The 18,919-nt window shown below is 39.8% G+C and overlaps 2 protein-coding genes across 2 annotated transcripts in view; one reads left to right on the top strand and one right to left on the bottom strand.

The window, feature by feature from the left end:
• ABCB11 (ATP binding cassette subfamily B member 11) overlaps positions 1 to 12,354 on the bottom strand; it is a 68,392-nt gene extending 56,038 nt beyond the window's left edge. Inside the window, exons 1-2 of the mRNA XM_055718829.1 lie at positions 12,198 to 12,354; positions 10,359 to 10,551 (exon numbers count right to left, since the gene is read on the bottom strand). The gene's annotated coding sequence lies outside the window, so the exon portion shown is untranslated. The remainder of the gene's footprint in view (positions 1 to 10,358; positions 10,552 to 12,197) is intronic.
• On the top strand, positions 362 to 18,881 carry DHRS9 (dehydrogenase/reductase 9). Its single transcript, XM_027810711.2, has 5 exons — positions 362 to 6,702; positions 10,901 to 11,231; positions 12,869 to 13,127; positions 14,369 to 14,532; positions 15,391 to 18,881. Exons 1-5 carry the CDS (start codon positions 6,688 to 6,690, stop codon positions 15,639 to 15,641), a joined length of 1,020 nt encoding a protein of 339 aa, XP_027666512.1. The 5' UTR covers positions 362 to 6,687; the 3' UTR covers positions 15,642 to 18,881.
• Positions 18,882 to 18,919: the final 38 nt, after the last annotated feature.

The raw sequence follows: 18,919 nt of genomic DNA, 5'->3' as shown, positions 1-18,919 counted from the left end.
AATGGCACAAAGGGAATTTAGCGTTTTGTTAAAATTGTTCCAAAGGAAAAATACAGGTACCTTTCAGTTCCAGAATTTTCATCAGTTAACTCTGAAACATTAAAGATGATAGATTTGTTACTCACCCGTTGGCTGCAAAAAATTATGTATTATAGAACAAATTGTAAGGATCTATTCAATTAGGCAGTGAAGTACCCAACCATCTCCCATCATGTTTTCATTATTCTAACCCATTTGTCAGAACTGAATCTTTAAATTGGGCATTGACTATTTGCACCTGGGTCAATAACCATGCGGTCACAATGGTTACAGTTCATTGACATCTAATGGAGGGTTTACATTTGACTAACGTAATCTCACAACATAAAGTCAGGGCTCTTGGAAAGTGGGGTACAGGAGGATACCAGATGTTTCTCTGGAAAAAAATGCTTACAATTAATGTATGGGAAGAGATTATTATAGCATTATTTTATCAGCATTAGTATAGAATTACTTTATTAGCCATGCAATAATTCAGTGCACCCTACTGACCCTGCAGTAAAACAGCAACATCATCTGAATAATATGAAAATCAGTTCAGAGATTAAGCTAAATTCAGATTAAAAACTTGATCAAAAGCTTTGTTTTCTAACCCATAGCTCTCTCTGTGGCTTCTAATATTTTAACATTCTTCCTTTAAAATGGAGATTTTACAATGTGGAAGCTCCTGAATAGTAGTGAATTCTTGCTGGAGATGAACCCTCTCAATGAATCTGAACTTAATGAATGGACTTTTCATTAAGAGACGTTGGTGAGGGCAATGCTATGACCTCAGCCAATGTCACCACAGAGTTTAGAGGGAAATGGCAAACATGGTTTAGTTCCCCTCTGAAATCAGTTTTCACTACAGAGAGCCCTGACTGACAGGACAAGATAGAAAGGCAATGTCTTAATCTTAGTGATTGTCAGCTCTCCTCAAGTCTTCTGTGCTCTCAAATTTTCCATAATAAAGCCTTATGCACAAAAATGCAGCATGATTAAATGTAGCTAACCAGAACTCTATTTTGCTTGTGTAGCATCATTACTGTGTTCACGGTGACAGCATAAACACAGAAACCCAGTGTCTTCTCCCATTTTCTTAACAAAAAGAAGTCTATGTCTATACTAATGTACACAGCACAGCTTTGAGAATAATGCTATCTGAGAAAATGTCACAGTGCTAATAATAATCCACCACATCATAAAGGCGGAGAAAAAAAAAGTTACTTGTAGTGCAGGGCACAGGGGTGGAGAGGCTGGAAGAAAAATTACATAGTAAAGCAGAACTCTGCTTTGCTTTGTTGTCCCCTGACATCATCTTCAGGAGCAACATGGCCAATGGTCATGCAATGCCTTTGCTTTTCAAGGTACTTGGGCAGAGCTCACACTTAGCATGCAAGGAAGTTCAGCATCTCCAGACAAGGCTTGGCTTGCCAAAAACAGAATATAATTTTAGCTTTCCACAAACTACTTCTGTCTTCTGACTTAAAGACTTTGCTCATCTAGGCCTTTGGAAAGTGTGTGCAGAGCCTGTTTCACACTGTTAATGAAGTAGATAAAGGCAGTGATGAACTAGAGCTGACACCACAGACTACCCCAACATTTCTGCTCCCTGCTAAACCTCCACTTCTTTCAATTCATCTTTACAAAAAAATCCTGAAGATTAATAAATTCTGATCTGACTTTAAGACGTGGGCCATAAGAATGAATCTATGCTGAAAAATCATCCATGTGGAGCAAAGTGGAGAACATAAAGCACACAGTTTTGGTCCCTCTCCCACAGTCACCTTCCCCTTTTACAGCTGCTTAGTGGAAAAACTAGCCAAATCCACTCCATCTCCTCAAACCTTCCTGTACTTCGTTTCCTTCTGATGTCGTGGGAGAGGAAAACTCAGTTTCTGTTGCTAGAGTCAGACCCTCAGTGAACAAAGAATTAGCCACTGAACCAAAACAATAGAAAGGAGGACTTCACTAAATCAAGGAGACTGAAACAGATGCTCCCATCCTGAATAGAGGGCACATGCAAAATCTCTGATAGGTAGTTATAGGTACTACTTAGTTCACAAAAGATGAGCAATACCATCAGGATAATTCCCCTCAATCATGGTCTGACTGAAGGGAAACATTCTGCTTACATCTCACATAATTTTAATACCTTTTTGCACAGGAAGAAAAAGATCACAATTCATTGAACCAAATGCAGTAAAATAACCTCTTCTTCCCTCGATTTGAATAGCATTTTATTGCAGCATATTGCCACTCCAAATGAAGTTACCGTCTCTTCTCTGGGTTTTTTCCAACAGTTCATAAGAGGAGGTGAATAAAAATGAATCTCTGTTATTCCCATACAGATAATTTCTCAGTAAGAAATTAAAAGTCCATGTGGTCTTTTGGCACAGGACTCCTCAGTTCTAAGCTGTAGTCTACAACCTATTGATCTTTACTCCAGTATTGATAACAGCTAGTAGCAGCAAACAAATAAAATGCTTCCAAAGCTTCCTAAAGATAGCCAGAAATTCAGCACTGAGTGCTCACAGCTGTGGAGGAGTAGGTGACCAGTTTTCCACCAGGTGAATAGACTTAGTCTGCCACTGGAGGTTGAGACTCGAGAGGAGCAGCTTATTTCTCTGTTTTGCACTAAAATCTGTATGCAAGTACAGCAGTCTTGACTCTAGCCTGACAGAAGGCATTGAACAGACTGCTCCTAAGCTTCATTACTTTATTTTTTTGACCATTCATAGCCACATTTATTTCTGTAGCTAGCATACAGTGCTTCTGAGGCCAGGAAGCCAGACACAGGATTTTTCACTTGAGTATAATCCCCATCTTAATTGTGCCACTTACAGCAATAGCACCTCAGAGTGTCAGAAGTGTAAGGCAGATCTTAATATTGTAGTCTGCTTCTACATGATGCTTTTTCTTCCTGTCCTCTGATCCTTTGAAAACCAAAGGAAAACACTGCATTCGCTGCTTTATTTCTCTCAGGTTTTGAAAATATTTTTTGTTATTTTGCTCCACACGCAATCACAATTTTTTAACCTGAATAGTATGAAGATGAAAGTAAGGTGAACTCTAAATAACAGCAAGTTACCCTGATTCAAGGTAAGGGACATTTGAAATAAAGTAGATACAGTTTGCAGCTTGAATTATTAGGTAGATGACCCACATTCATTCTTGGAGTGTCACTGGTTAAATACTATTTACGAAATTAATCTAGAAAAAGTGTAACAGTTATAAAGGTATCTAGAGGGAAAAAAAACAACAAAACTGGGCTGGAAGAGAACAAGCTCCTCAACAGGGCCTTTGATCAGGGCAGACTGGAGGAGTGGGAAGCTGCAGGAAAGGTCAGTACACACACACACAGAGCTGGTCAGGTTGGCAAGTACCCACATACTGTGTCTTCATTCTTTTCTCATAGTACTCACTTTCTACAATGCAAAGTGAATTTTACACTGAGCTTACTGATTTGTGATTTATGCTATTAAAAATGGAATTATGTCAATTCCATGAGGTGCATATGTACATTATTTCCTTCACAGCAGCTTGACTTCTGAAAAAGTCACTGTCCTTTCCAAAGCAAGCATTCTACACAGAAGCCTCCTTTTTGCACCAAAGAGCAAGACTTACTCTTTTGATGGCTGGGTTTATAATTTTTTCCGCAAGCCAGACGATGTTGATATATCAATTTTTTTTTCTTGTTTTTTGGCAATCAAACTACATTTCTTCATACTGAAATGGGGAAAAGCAGATACTTTCCTTACAGTGAAAGAAAAGAAAGTACCTCTGGGCACAATGGGGACGTGTCTGTGAACATGTCTTTCTCTTGTCACGGAAAGTAAAAAGCCCAAGTTGATGATTGTTGGGACCGGGTACCTCCAGGCACAAAGAAACAAACTTATTTCTTCTCCTATGGTCTAAATCACAATCAGACACTAAGGCATGGTATATTTATGTCTTGATCACAAAAATGTGCTATACTGAAACTGCAAAATACTGTCTGGAGTGGATCCAGCAGGGAGCATGGGAGGAAGGCAGCAAGGGACTTATCTTGAGTAAATCACGTTGTTTCTATAGTTAGCCTCTCAACATCTGCTCTTGGAAAGTACTGGAAGCAGGACAGGCACTTATTTACCCCATTGATTCTACACAAGTCTGGCAGCCAGTAAGGATTTTTTCCTCCATTCCAGACACTTACACAAATAGAAATATCAGATTGGAACAACGTTTCTAAAAAACAAAACCAAAAAACACTTTGTAAATTTTAAATGCAAAATATAACTTCCATATCAAAATTAAGCGACTCGACATGTTAAAACGAAAAAATTCTTTCAAAAAGACAACTCTATCTCTGAAAGTGCCTGCCCCACCCTTGGGGCAACCAGCCCCTCGGTCACCTCACCTGTTCCTGGCAGAAGGCGTTGTACCCCTGTGAGCTTGCCTGTCCCCTCTGCCTCTGCTTTCCAATAGTACCACTCATACACCCTTGGGGTTTCTGACAGTGCTTCTTATAACTTTTCCTCCTAGAAACTAGAGAAAAGTACATTTTTTTCTTGATGAGCCTTTTCTTTTATTGGTTTGTGGCCCCTATAAAAAAAAAACGGAAATAGATGTTTGTATTGCAAAGCTGGGCCTCTGTGGGCAGGCCTGGGACGTGTCAGTCTCCCTGGCAGGCTGGAGCTGGAAACACAGCCTGTACAAAGCACTCTAACCAAAAAACTTGTGGTTTCAGCACTTTATTAATTTGATATAAAGTCCCACCAACCCATTAATTAAAGATCACAGGGACCAGAAGTTAACCCTGATTGTCCAAGTCCATGTTTGTAGATATGCCTGTTGCCCCAGCAAAAACAGGCCTTTTCCTTCATCTAGCTAAACTGGCTTTTACTTTTATTTACTGATCAGATTACAGGTCAGGCCGCAACTCTGTTTTGTTTATGTTATCTTACTAATTATACTTTATATCTACTTCATAGTTGAGGTCGAGTGTGATGAAACATAGTTCTGCCTCCTTGTTCTCCAAACTTTCTCCATCCCTGGGCCCCCCCATCTGCCACCACAGCCAGATCCTGCAGAGGCTTTAGCACACATGAGGTGCAGCTATATGTGGCATGGCTGAAGGCCGAGGGTGGGAAGGTATGGGAGGGCAGGAGTGGCAGGGAACCAGTGCCTCTGTGTCAAGGAGGGCAGGTCTTTGTGCAGCCTCCGGGAGCGAGCCTGGCCCTGGTGTGCAACAGCCAGGGACTGCCCAGACTGCTAGTCAGTGGCAGATGAAGGAAAGCTAAGAAAGAATATGGCAACTCCAAGCACAGCAAGGCATAGCACAAAGAGAATGGTAATTTTAACGAGAGTTGCAAGAGAAGGAAAGCCAACAACTGCGTTGGGTTTGCTATGCATGCATACATAGGCCAGGAGAAAAATTTCCTTAACTTAAAGGAACTTTGAAATACTGGCTGGGGAAGACAGTTACCTAATCGCTTCGTCATACTGTCTTCACTACAGATGCTGCAGAGGAAGTTAAGCAACAAAAACTAATAACTCTGCATTGCAACTTTTGCAACACCTGTGTAACTTTCAGCCAGCACAAGAAGCTGCATGTCACCAGTATACATTTTTATGTGAACAAACACTATGAGCAACCACAGGGCTTGCAATAAAAATGGAGATATATTAAACTCTCCATATCACAGCAGAAAGGAGTTCTATGCTTAAAAACGTCAGGTGTTTGCAACTTCCATTTAAATTAAGTTTTTCCAGAGGAGAATTTGGCCATGGTAAATGCAACCTCATTGCATCCTGATTGCAGAGATGGATTGTCTGTAAGTAATCTCTAAAAGGATCTGTACTCCTTTATGTCTATTTATAATTATTTTTTCAGTCAATTGCATTAGGCATCTCCTATTTTCCAGGCCATGAGCACTCATGAAGTATAACTGCATTGTTGCCTCTAGGCAGAATCTCATCCATCATCAATAGTTACTTATAAACTCACTATTAAGTCAACTGGAGTATAATCCCAGATATGCAGACTCTTCCCAAACATATATGGCAGTATTGATGTTTTCACACTGCCTAAGCTTAACTCTGGCAGGTGAAGGTGCTCCAAACCTGCACCCTCCTTCCTATGATCAGGGACCAGATGTGCACTCTGACAGCCTAGCTGGTGGGAATTTATTTCTTTAAAGGCAGGAAAAAAGGTGGAGATCTGAACCAAGCTCTGTTAAATCAATGGAAAGACTCCTGCTGGTTTCCAGATGAAGCACAGATTAGTCCTTCCCAGCTAAACAGATTAGTTCACCCTAATAAGTCTTGACAGTTGCCCAGGCTCTGTGGATTACTATGTATAGCCAGCAATGCTTATACAACATAGGTATGATAGGCAGGCATGGAGCACATACAGAAGATTAATACTAAGTCCCTAAGGTAGAAGCATCACAGCACAAGCCATTATCAACAGCAGGGAGAAGGGCCGTGTTTATCAGCCAATGTACAGCAATCAGAAAGTATCACCAGACACAGAATTTACAGTAAGACTTTTCTGGAAACTATTCACCATGGAGGTCTTGGTGTACAAGCTTATGAATTCGACTTGGGCTGTTTCTGTGTTCTCACACTGGAAATAACTGGTGATGGCAACTCGTGAGCACCTGGAGGTATAGACTGAGCTTGCAGATGTCTCCCCAGAATGTGAGTAATGGCACAAAAACAGAACTCTTGTCTATCGTTATAGTGAGCAGTACCCATTATATGCATTTGCAGAATAGCTAAGAGAACAAATTAAGCACTTGTTTTTGAGTGCACAGACAAGAGAACATGCAGTCCCTTCCTTTCTAGAGTGATTTTAACAATTGTTGCTTTTCTAAGCACCTACAGGGTCTGAATAAAATGTTAACTCAGTAATGTTCTTCCCAACATCAAGAATGTTTCTCTACTTGATTTTCAATTACTGGGTCAGTAACCTAAGAGTTTACAGGGGGGTATTTTCTGGGTTTTTTACTGATGCTGTGGTAAAAATCTGAAGTGTAAACCATACAAGGAAAGATATAATCATGTCAAGAAATCAGCCCCCTTTGTACCAGACTACATTAATCTCCCTGCAAAACGCTGAACAGGAGAGTTTGGAGATGTATTTCTTTTAAGGTGATATATTAATGAAGATCTTAGGTTATCTGTTGACCACCAAACTAAGTTATCACACTGACATTTTTACACAGCATACAAAAAGCACTCCTTTTCCATGAAACAAAAGTGCAAAGCCCCACACATGCAGGAACAGCTCACCTAAGAGTGGGAGATGTAATTGTGTTTGTGCCTGCATATTTGTTCAACTTGCTAACTGGAGAACAGGGGGTTTGTAGCTCTGGCAGGATGACCAATTAATTAAAGTTTGTACTTCCTAGACTCTGGAAAGCCATTGGGTGATCTGTCCAAGTGTTGTCTGACACATCTAAACCTTCCACTGAGTGCTACATGAGCACTGTTTCTGAAGAACCCAGTCCCTAAATTTCCCTTTGGCAGTTCTTCCTCAGCATGCCTGGCAGGTCACTGTAACCCATTGCAGAGCACTAACTTCTGGAAGTTTGCACTGCCAGCAGTGGCAAACAAAAGAATCCAAAGCACACCCAGACCCCCAGCCTGAGGTTCTTTGGCACAACTACCAAAGCAAACTTGCTGTGGGAGTAAAACAGCAAGACTCCCCTTCAATACAGTCTGTGTGCTTCAGTTTCCTGTAGTGCAGAGAAGCAGAGGGATGCTGTACTTTGCAGCCATCTAAGGATCTTAAAGGGCTCTCAGTGCATTCATGCTGCTTTTCTCTAAAATCAATTGCTTTTATAATAGCACTTGTCTAGGCCTAAGAAGCCAAGCTCTATCCCAAGAGTTCTCAATTTGCCAGGCAAATATCATAGTTTTAATGGAAATTAGAATTTGCCTTTAGCTATTTACTGGCTACATTAGCAACCAGAATTCAATATTTATGAAGATATATCAATACTCTTGAAATATCACGCTGACATTTTCTCTGGAAACACACTCTTTGCCACTCCAGGCAGCTATTTCAAAATCAATATGTCCCTGGAAGACAAGTGGCTTTTCTTATTGCTCCACAATTATCAAACAATAAATATTTTGCACAAAATTGCACATTCACAGAACTAGACAATTTTCTTGGGAGAAAACTTTAACTGAGATTATTTCATTTGATTCTGACCCCAGACTCCAGCAGCAATGACATCATCTAGCAGAATAAATACTGGCAGAAGTCTCCAGCAGAGCAAAACCCATCATGGTGCCCAGCACCGAATGTCCATGTGCTATCAGAGAAGGAGCACTGGTACTTGGGGAGAACTAGACAGTCAGGGATTACAGGCTTAGGAACACTGGCCTAGGGCTGACAGGGAAAAGAGCAGCAAGCAGATGCTGCACGCACAGTGCACCCCTCTCAGCTGTCACTCCTAGAGCCCTTTGTCTTACAGTGATTCTGTGCCAATTACTGCTACATAGACACAGGGACTGACACTAACCAGAGCAGTCCCAGGTGTTTCTTACAGGAGCCAAGCAGGCAGCCTGGCCAGACACTCCAGAACTTCTCCACAGAGCCCAGTTTCAAATTTAACCTGCTTTCCAATAGTGCAAGCTCATTACCCACTGCTCCTTCCTTACAGCATAGCCATGGAAGGATAGTGTGATTTACAGCTCCTGTTTCCAATTAGGTTAATCTTCTCCCCAAATCTCTAATTATTTCATTTAATTTTGTATTGGGGAAAAAGGTGAATCGAGTCCCAAAATGATACATCACAGCACTAGTTTGCTGAGTAGCTTGCTGAGATTTATTGGCATGGGGTTAAAAGAGCCCGCTGGTAGCAACTCCTCTCTCTCTTTGTGTCTAGCTCAGCTCTAAATTCTAAATCAGCAGTCAAAGGAAATGTCATTGCCTGGCACATCATTGCAAATGGACTGAGGGGTGTCTCTGATCAGCTGCTGCAACATCCTGTTTTCAGACTTTATTTTACAGCACAGAAGCCTGAATTACCCTGAGCTCTTTCACACAGTTTTAATGGCACTTTGTCAGAGCACTCTCTGTGTGTCCTCTCAGAAAATAAATGTCACCTACTCAGTGAAACATTACAAAGATGATTCCAAAGTACACACTTTCAGGAACACTGCGATCAGCCTCAAAACAACAGTGACATGGGCTGCTAAAGTAATCAGTGCAGCACAGGGACCAATCTAACACCCCAAAAATTCAGTGAGAGCCTCCCTGTAGCATGCAGTGGAAGGAGAAGCAAAGTCTTATATGTATGTTTTTGCTTAACATTTTAAAATCAGTGAGCGTTAATCAGTCGCTCAGAAGTCCATATTGATGGATACTGAGGTACCAGACTATGTAAAATAAGATCATTAAGTGGCAATGAATGTTGTCACTTGTTATCATTTATCAGTTATATGACTGATTTTTAATTACTTAATGAGTGTCCAACATTCATTTGCTATCATATTCTAAGATTCCTTCCAAAAACTGTAGAATTTCCAGCAAAATTCAGAATCAGAATAAAACCAACTGACTCCAGGAACTCAACAGGAACAAGAACACCAGGTAGGCTATAGGAACCAGGACTAATACACTGGGCTTCCTTTAATACCCATTTCTTAAGGTAGTAATACTATTACATGCAAATCAGCCAAATGAATGCTTAACTTCAGACAGCTATGTGTTAGAGAAGAAAGATCCCTTCCTCTGAGTACTTTTGGGATGTAAAAATAATCACAAATTCCTTTTTTTTTTAAAGTATCACTTCATTTGTTGAATACAACCACATTTTAAAGGCCAGATGTCTGCACCTGTACACATACGTAGGTAACTGGAGCCTAGATGACTTCTTAGTACCTGTAAAAAGGTTTCTCTTAAACAAGATGTCTGGAAAATGCTGACCATCCTTCCCATAAATATTGACTTTAATGACTTATTTTGGTTTAATTCTTACACAAAACAAAAAAACAAATAGAAAAACAGTAATAAATCATGAAGATTTTAGATGACAAGAACTGTATTCTACATTTAAGAAAAAATTTTGTAACAAGCAAACAGTATCCACCCCACTAGAGTCAGGAAATCTTGTGTTCCCTCAGGGCTTTTTTTTTTTTCTTTTTTTTCTTTTTTTTTTTTTTTTTTGAGGGCAACATCTCCATGCATTTCTTCATTTCTTTATACAAATACACTTCCTATATAATATTTTCTCCTGTGCTGTGTATCAGTGCTAAACAGGCAATGAGGAAGGAGACAGAAGACTCAGGCACTGCCCCAAAGTCTACCTTGTCTATGGGACAGAGCGCAGATCACTCACCATCACACAACAAATGAGTCATCAGACCCACCACTGCAGCTTCAGCTTTTCCAGTTGTTCTCAGGGTCACTCTGCTTCCATGCTACGGGTTAGAAGAGCAGCCTAGGTGGCATCATACGGGCAGTCAAAAAGAATCATCCTTCTTCCTAGGGGAATTCCTCTTTCCAGTATTAGCACAAATAACCACTAATACCTGCAAAAAAAACCCCCAGATACTACTGTGAGAACAGATGCAATCATTCCTTTTAGTCTGAAACACCCTGAAAGGAGAGGGCTGATGGAAAGATTGGCCAGCAAAGCTTGAAAACAGTAGACATCTATTGAAAAGGAAGATGTGGAAGGTTTTGCCGAGGCACGTATATTATGATTGTGATCACATTGTGCCAAAGCTTCCACCCCTGCTCTCCCCTAACTTAGAGTGAGCTGGAAGGCCTGCAACCAGAAACAAAGTCTTTACAGGAATTGTGTCCGAGGAAGGTGGGGGTTTGGCTAAGCACACCTGCTTCATTGCATTTCTAGATCATTAATTTATTTGCTCATAGCTCTCACTTTCAGACTCGCTGCACATAGCAGTTTTGGCTTCCATACTTTCTTTTATCATTTACTGGCTCATCAGAGACAGTCACAGATTGAGAAACCTGAGTGGAAAGCATGTCTTCATAACAAGCTGTGACACTGAACTTGGAAACTCACTGGCTAAATGGCTTGACAAAAGGGGATTTTGTGTCATTGCTGCATGTGCCACAGAAAAAGGATGCCAAGAGCTACAGTCCTGCTCCTCACTCTCATTGAAGACAGTGAACCTCAACTTAGCTGACTCCAACAGCATTTCCAGGGCTGTGGTGTTTGTGACCAAAGAGACAGCTGGCAATGGTAAGTAGCAAAGTAATTTCCCAGAAAAATGATTCAATATAACCAAAACTGATCTAGCTAAAAGTACTGGTGCCTCTTCACTCTCTGCAGAGGAATTTTTCATCTTACTGATGAAACACATTCACTCTTCAGTTCTGTTATTTCTTAGTTCAAAGACATTCAAGCAATGCTTTTGGGATTCCCCTCGCTTTCACTAACAGGTGAAACTTTGCCTAAAAGTTTAGTTGCTCAGTCTGTTAAAAGCAGATCATTCCCAGGTGTGTTTTTCAAACTATTTTTGGTGCAGTTGAAGAATCTCAGTGGAGGGAAGATGCTAAGTGGTATCAGAAAAAACTTTCTTGATAATAAAACCAGCCCATGCAATTAAAAAAGGGCTGGTGTAAAGGGCTTCTTCAGCCCTCCCTTAGTAAGCAGAAGAGTGTTTTTGCACTGCCGGATAAGTCTGACTTCTCAATGCAAACAACAACAATTACACTGAAAACACTTGCCATTTCAGCCAGTTTTCTTAGAGTTGTTACACAGGTAGCTCTCACCACTGCTATCACACACCTCTAAGCACTTGCCTAAAAGAGGCAGAGTCTGTCCTTGGATACCTATGAGTGGAGTTAAAAAACAAGATTTAAATATTGGTTTTGGCAAAGGGTCATAAGAAGATCTGTGTGGTAAATATTTTCAACGATAGCAATACATGTTTCTTTCTCGGCACCAATAGCACAGACTAGACATTGTTAAGGGCCACCGAGGGGGATCACAGCACTGCAACTACCAGCTATAACACACAGTTATACCAAATATTCAATAGACTTGTTAATTAATTAACTAGCTAAAACAGTAAAACACGTATCTTCTACCAGTAGGACTTTCTCCTCAAAGCTTGTAAAACACTGTTGGCCTCATCATGAGGGTTCCAGACCATTCTTAAATGCAGTGGTTGAGGACAATGACAACACAATTATCAGTGCTTACCTCCTCCAGCAGGCCTCTGCTTCCAGCTCGTGGAAAGCCGCACGTTCTCAGTTGGGGTAACCACTGCGAACACTGTCACTTCAGTCTCAGAAACTCTTTATGGAGGCCAAGTGCTGGACTTTCGGCCTCTCCCTTCCCTTCAGGCACAGGCTGTCCTCAGCAAACTCTTAGAAGTGTCACTATTTATCTAAAGTTCCTCAGGTAATTTATAAGGTAGTAAAGCAGTATTATCAATACACAGGGTTAAGCTAATATTTTCAGAAGTATTGACTAATTCCATATGTCTGGTTCAGACCTTTAGACCCCAACCCAGAGAAATCAGTCTCACCATTTTTATATACACTATTTGATTTTCACAAGACTGTAAGTGCCTATTAGGAGCGTGCATATTTGAGCGGATCTGGATAATAAAGCCCGGTATGGTGGCCCATATCTCCAACCAAAACAGTTTTCCTTTAATACTTTACCTATGCTCTTTTAGAGTCATCGCCTAAGGCCTTCAGCAAATTTTGCCAGGTTTACAAAGCAGATCATACAAACAAACCCTAGACAACTGTATTCATCTCACTGAAGTTTTTTCAGACTGTGTGCTTGTTTCCCAATACTACATATGAAACTCTAGGGTAAGGTATTGCCACATACTGAAATAAATGGTTTTGTAATCCTATTAGGGCTTTTTGGATTGGTGAGCAATGCTGAAGGAACAGCACCTGTAGCACCCACTGACTGGCTGAGGATTGAAGACTTCCACTCAGTGCTGGATGTTAGTCTGCTGGGATCGATTGAAGTCACGCTCAAGCTTCTGCCACTTCTGAAAAAAGCTGAGGGAAGAATAGTCAATCTAATCAATGCCAAAGGCCTCATGGCTTTTGTAGGGGGTGGCTACAGTCTGTCCAAATGGGGCATGGAAGCTTTCTCTGACACCTTACGGTGAGTAGCTAGAAATACATGAATGAATCCAAGAACAGATTCCAGATGTGCTGAGGAAGGGTGACTGTATGTTTGCCCCTCGATTTCTGTCTGGAAATCTTGCATAAAGGGAGAAAGTAGGATGTCACTTGTTTAGGATTTCAGACTCCAGTACTATGAACAGACCCACCAGGAAACGGTACTGGGAAAAACTTTCATATTCTGGACAAATGGCTAGTACGCAGCTTTAGGCATGTGAATCCAGTGCATACACGAAAGTAAATCAATAGTATAGCCCATTCAGACACCCAGAGTTTCCTGGGCAAGTGCTACTTGCCCATTTACAACCCATTTTATTTTGTTGTAATGCTCCACAACAATCTGAACTGGGTGATTCCAGGCAGCAACCACAGTACCAAAAGTACTCGTAACTTTAGAAAATTAAGCTGAGCACCCTTCACTGAAGCCGGTTGTGTCATACTATCTTGAGATGGCTATGGCCTAGCCTAGCGAGTCAAGTCTTCACAAGAACTAGGAAAGTTGGTTGCAAACCACTATGAATGCTTACATAAATAAAGTATATGCCCCAAGGAAATATAATATAAACTAGTGGCTAATGTGCACATGGTCCATTCCTTTGCACGCTTTGGAACGTAGCTGCCTGGGTCTCTTGAGCTGCCCAGAAAGAGAAAGAGGTCATTTTCAATCTAAAGCAGTTGCACTGCAAATCAGAATTACATAGAGGAAACCACAGTACCAGAAAACACACCAACCTTTATTGCACTAACATTTAATCACTTAACCATAGCCATTTAACCATACAGTGGAGACTAAAGTTCTAACCAAATTGAAAATTTTTGCTCGCTTTTTCCCAGACACCTTAATAATTTGTTCCTTCTGGAAGCTGAAAAGATGCAACAGTATTTAAGGTAGTCAAGTTTTAGTTTGATAATACATGGCTAAGATGCAGCTAGCTACTACATCCTTTGCATCAGTGCAACATAAACTACACAGAAAGCTGTAAATCTACCTGACACTGCTTTTTTTCCCCTCAGCATTAATTGCCTGCTGCACTTTTACAGGACACATACACTGCTATGAAGCTAATTGCTGCGATGAAGTTAAAATTCTACTGACATTTGAAGATAAGAATCAAAGTCTCAAATAATCATTTATGTGACAAACTTTCAACTTACTGATGTTTAATGTTATGCCATCATTGCGTGGTCAGGAATGGTTATCGTTGGGTTTTTTTCTTGTAGGATAGAGATGCAGCATTTTGGAGTGAAAGTAAGCATTGTTGAGCATGGTTTCTTTAGAAGAGGAGTTGTTAATTCAGATGTCATTGAGAAAACCCTCTTCAGACTTTGGAATGGACTGAATCCCGAGATCAGGGACTCCTATGGAGAAAGATACTTTGTTGAATGTAAGTAGAAAAAGGATTGTATGAAAGCTCGGGGGGGGAGGGGGGGGGGGGGGGGGGCGGGGCAGGTATTATCAACATATATAAATACCTGAAGCACAGCCAGGCTCCTTCCCATGGTACCCAGAGACAGGACCCAAGGCAATGGGCACACACAGAAAAACACTGGATGTTCCTGCTGAACATCAGGAAACATATTTTTACTGTGAGGGTGACTAAGCACTGGCACAGGTTGCCCAGAGAAGCTGTGGGGTCTCTATCCTTGGAGAAAAGCTGTCTGGACACAGTCCTGGGCAACCTGGTCTAGGTGACCCAGCTTAAGCAGCAGTTGTTGGACCAGAGCTCCCTTCCAACCACAATCCATCTGCATTTCTGTGAACATCTGCTGGACTTCAATCACTGTTCATTAAGAACCCATTGCTGAATGTTCTATACTATATGTATGTTAGATGAGGCCTGTGCTATTAGTTCCCATACAAGATTGATGAGATGTGATGTCATTATACCATCCTTACTTCGTTCCTCCATACTTAGACGTCACATGCCTAGGGGGAATTAATTGCTTTGACCATATGCTAAATTTATGGCTTTCTGATATCTGAAAAGTTGTGCTGTGTCACACTGCACTTACTGTAGGGAGTATCTGGCTCACAATATCATCCAGAGAGGTTTCTGTTTACTGGTCTCTTGGGTGTTCTGCAGCCTTTCTGGACTCTACTCTGCTATAGCTGTGCTGCTCTCAGTTCTAGAGTCAGTAGTTTAAAGTAAGCCTGAAACTGCAGCTAAACCTTTGAATGCAAAGAATCCTCTCACAGAGAAAGTTGCACATACATACTTTCAGGCTTATTTTCTTCTTCACAGATACAAAAGCTCAAAGATCATCAGTGAAAAGACTGTGTGATTTTGATATTTCTAAGGTCATAAAATGCATGGAACATGCCCTGATAGCAAAGTACCCCAGGACACGATATGGAGCTGGATGGGATGCAAAGTTCTTCTGGCTGTTTCTCTCCTACGCCCCAAGCTGTTTATCTGACTTGCTGCTGTGTATGACATTTCCAGCTCCAGCAGCTAGTGGGAAATCAGTTCATGGAGTTCTAATTAACATTTAGTATTACACCAGTATCAGGTCTGCAGAAATAAATATTAATCCTGTCAAAACCAGACATCCTCTTCTTTACCAGATACTACACTGCTTAAATTCCTTTCAGAAGACACTTTCTCCACCCCTCACCCCTCCTTACCTGGAATTTCTGAGTTTGCAGATAGTCTTGTAAATCCAGCATGTTTTTGAAGGTCATTTTTAATGCTCAGAAATTATACCTCTGTAGGATCTGCATTCATAAAATATTCAGCTACAAAGCTAGTTAATACTACTCACTGAATAAATAAAAAAAAATTTAAAAAGCAAAATGAAATCACTTAAAGAATCAGTTTTTCAAGTGGAATTCATCAACATATAAGCTGGTAGTGAACTTGAAATAAAACAGCAGCCTTTCAGAGCATATATTTTATACATGTACCTCACAGAAGATATTTGGTCAGGCTTACTCATCTATTTCATGGGCAGTTTTGCTCAGGGTCATATTCAGGAGTTGCTAAACTTCACAAGCTTCTGAACACAAGACATGAAATCAAATAATAACAAAGCCCAACTATTGCAACTTATTCCAAAAATTACAATTGCAGTATTTGACCACATCTAATCATCTGACTATTCAGCTGCGTAGAGATAAAACACAAGCTATTTTACAGATACACAATTACAGGGGAAATCAAAAGTACATTGTACTCTGGCTACTATGCAAACAGAGTATCCAAATTTATATTTTCCCTAATATTAATATAGTTTATGATTAAGATATTAAAAATAATATGCATTCACATTTCTTTCATCCTCAGTGTGCTTTGTAAGTTAAAAGGATGATCATTTCATTCATTAGATGAAACAGGTGCTACAGCGTATGCTCTAGCAAATTAGTTCAACTGTACAAAGAGTGTGTTCAGAACAGCAAAATGTTTGTTGAGGTTACTGTGCCTCTTGTACACTATTTGTATCTGTTAAGCTGTTGGCCAGAGGCTCACAAACTGGTGTTCCTAGAGATATTAAATTGAAGGGGTAAAGGTTTTATTTGCTGAACAGCTGGGCTGCTGATTAATCATTAATGTGCAATTCAATTAAGCTTACAAAAATACCATGTGCGGGTCAGAACTCTAAGAAAAGGGAGTGTCATCACTCCATGTGTGAGAGCGGGGGTGTGTGTACATGGGCAAGAAAGGGATAGAATGTAAAAAAACTTTAGCAACCTTTAAGTACTACATTGAGGTTCTACTCTCTGGCAAATGGCTTCAAGAATAAATTTCATTATAAATACCTGAGAAGCGACAGTTCTCTCTATCTGGCCTAACAGCTGTAAAGAGAATGTACATGAAAAAACTTAATGGTATCATTTATCAGCCCTATAATGCAGAAACAGATAATGCTCAATTCTCTAAAAATCAGCTGCCTTTGAAACAGAAAGAGGCCGGAATTCTAGAATCCAAGCAGAGACTGTCCTCTTAAGGGAAAAAGAATACAAGTGAAAAACAAAGTTAGGAATAGAATCTAAAGCTTTTGTTGAACAAAATACGAAAAAATAAATTTTACATAATCAAAAGGGTACAATGTGGTATGCTACTGAGAGGAAGAGGCCCAGTTGAAGCTTCACTGGAATATATATAGGAATCCTTCACTATCTACACATTAAACAATCAAATCTACATACTATGTATTTATACAATATGCCACAGATGGTTTTCTTCTACATCTGAAAAGTTAAAATTACTGGGGGAGGAGGGGAGAGGGGAAGTATCTCTGATACATGGCTGACATATTCCAAAACTGGTTCCACATCTTTCTGGTGCCAAAGACTATTTACAAAACTAATGCTACTCTTACCTGTGGCATGCAACTGGAGGTAAGTCTTGTGGAAATATTAGCCCTGCCTTCTCTCTTTAAAAAACATTGTGAACTCTTTCCTTAAGAACAGCAACCTACCTTTCAAAGAAATCCTTTGTCATAGCCTTACAGATGTGTATGCTGTGTCCCAGGTCCAAAGGAAATTTCTACATTAAAGCACTCAGATAGGAAAGTTAATTGAACAAAAGTTTTAATCGCTTTTGTCCATACTAGCTTGATAGTCAGTCTCTTACAATCAATAATAAGAGTTTCCTGTTTCAAGTGCTAGTTAATTTAATGTGTGTAATGGGGAAGCTTTCACACTTACAATGATATGACATCAGTGATGTTATGTCAAGAACTTTAGACAGTTGTGTGAAGCAGTAAGCACTATTCTTATTTGACTTTAGATAAAGCACTGTCAGTTTCATCTCAGAGTGCACTGAAGTCTCCACAACTGAAAAAAGTACATAGAGCCTTGACACAAATTATGGAATAAGGATGTGATAAAATAATACATTTATTAGATTTATTCAGCAGCATCATTTTCCAGTTGTCTTTTCTAATCAAAGTACATTACAAAGTAATTATAAACATTCTAATTAGAAATAATACACATTTCGAGAACTCAGATATAAAACAATCAAATAGCAGAAGTCTTAATGATTATAACTTTAGGAATCTTTAAATTATATGAGTAGCTAGCCAGGAATACTGAATAACATGTTCCTGCAGTGGTACTCCATTTCCTCAAATGGTTCATGTTGTGGAAACCACCTTGGCTAATTAATAGAAAAGCTAATAAGATGTACAGGATATTCTGATGGAAGGTTATATAAATAACCAGGTAACTACAAAGACTGCATTAGTAGAAATTGTTTCCCTTTCTATTAATGTCCACTTCAGGAAATAAATAGTCAATAAAATTAAATTTTCACATTAAAAAACCTGAATAATTGCTTAAATGAACCAATACTTTTTGTATTTTTTATTTGGAAATAAGCTGTTCCAGAAATCTAGCTACTTCATTTCATAGTACAAATTACTTCCAGAGACTCCAGCCAACAACAGAGCTATTCCATTGATGAGCAAGAGAAAATCTCATTAAATTAAGTACTTCTGGTACTTAATTTAATCTAAATATATCAGATCTTTTTAAAAACACTATTAATGGAATGTTGTTAATAAGGATCTAGAGGAAAAGTATGTGTCTTACGGATTGAGAAGAGAGCATTTTATCTCAGGCAGTTAAAATATTGTGAGAACAACATTTTGCACAGGTAACTATTCAGCATAATGATGCTGCATTGACTCTTCCATCTTTTGTTTAACACAAGATAAACAGAGACACCCACTTGTACGTACAGTAGTATATAAAATAGGTGGTAAAGATGCCCAGAGCACCAGTAGAAGTTTTAAAAGGTATTCTTGTATACTATAAAGAACCTGTGA

Source organism: Falco cherrug, chromosome 8 (assembly GCF_023634085.1).
Source record: "Falco cherrug isolate bFalChe1 chromosome 8, bFalChe1.pri, whole genome shotgun sequence".
NCBI classification, from domain to species: domain Eukaryota; kingdom Metazoa; phylum Chordata; class Aves; order Falconiformes; family Falconidae; genus Falco; species Falco cherrug.
The sequence above is the reverse complement of the archived record's forward strand: the minus strand, read 5'-3'. Positions and strand labels throughout refer to the sequence as shown.

Coding starts and splice junctions, on each gene's coding strand:
- DHRS9 (XM_027810711.2), top strand. Junction 11,232..12,868: donor CAAAGAGACAGCTGGCAATG/GTAAGTAGCAAA, acceptor TAATCCTATTAG/GGCTTTTTGGATTGGTGAGC. Junction 13,128..14,368: donor GCTTTCTCTGACACCTTACG/GTGAGTAGCTAG, acceptor TTTTTCTTGTAG/GATAGAGATGCAGCATTTTG.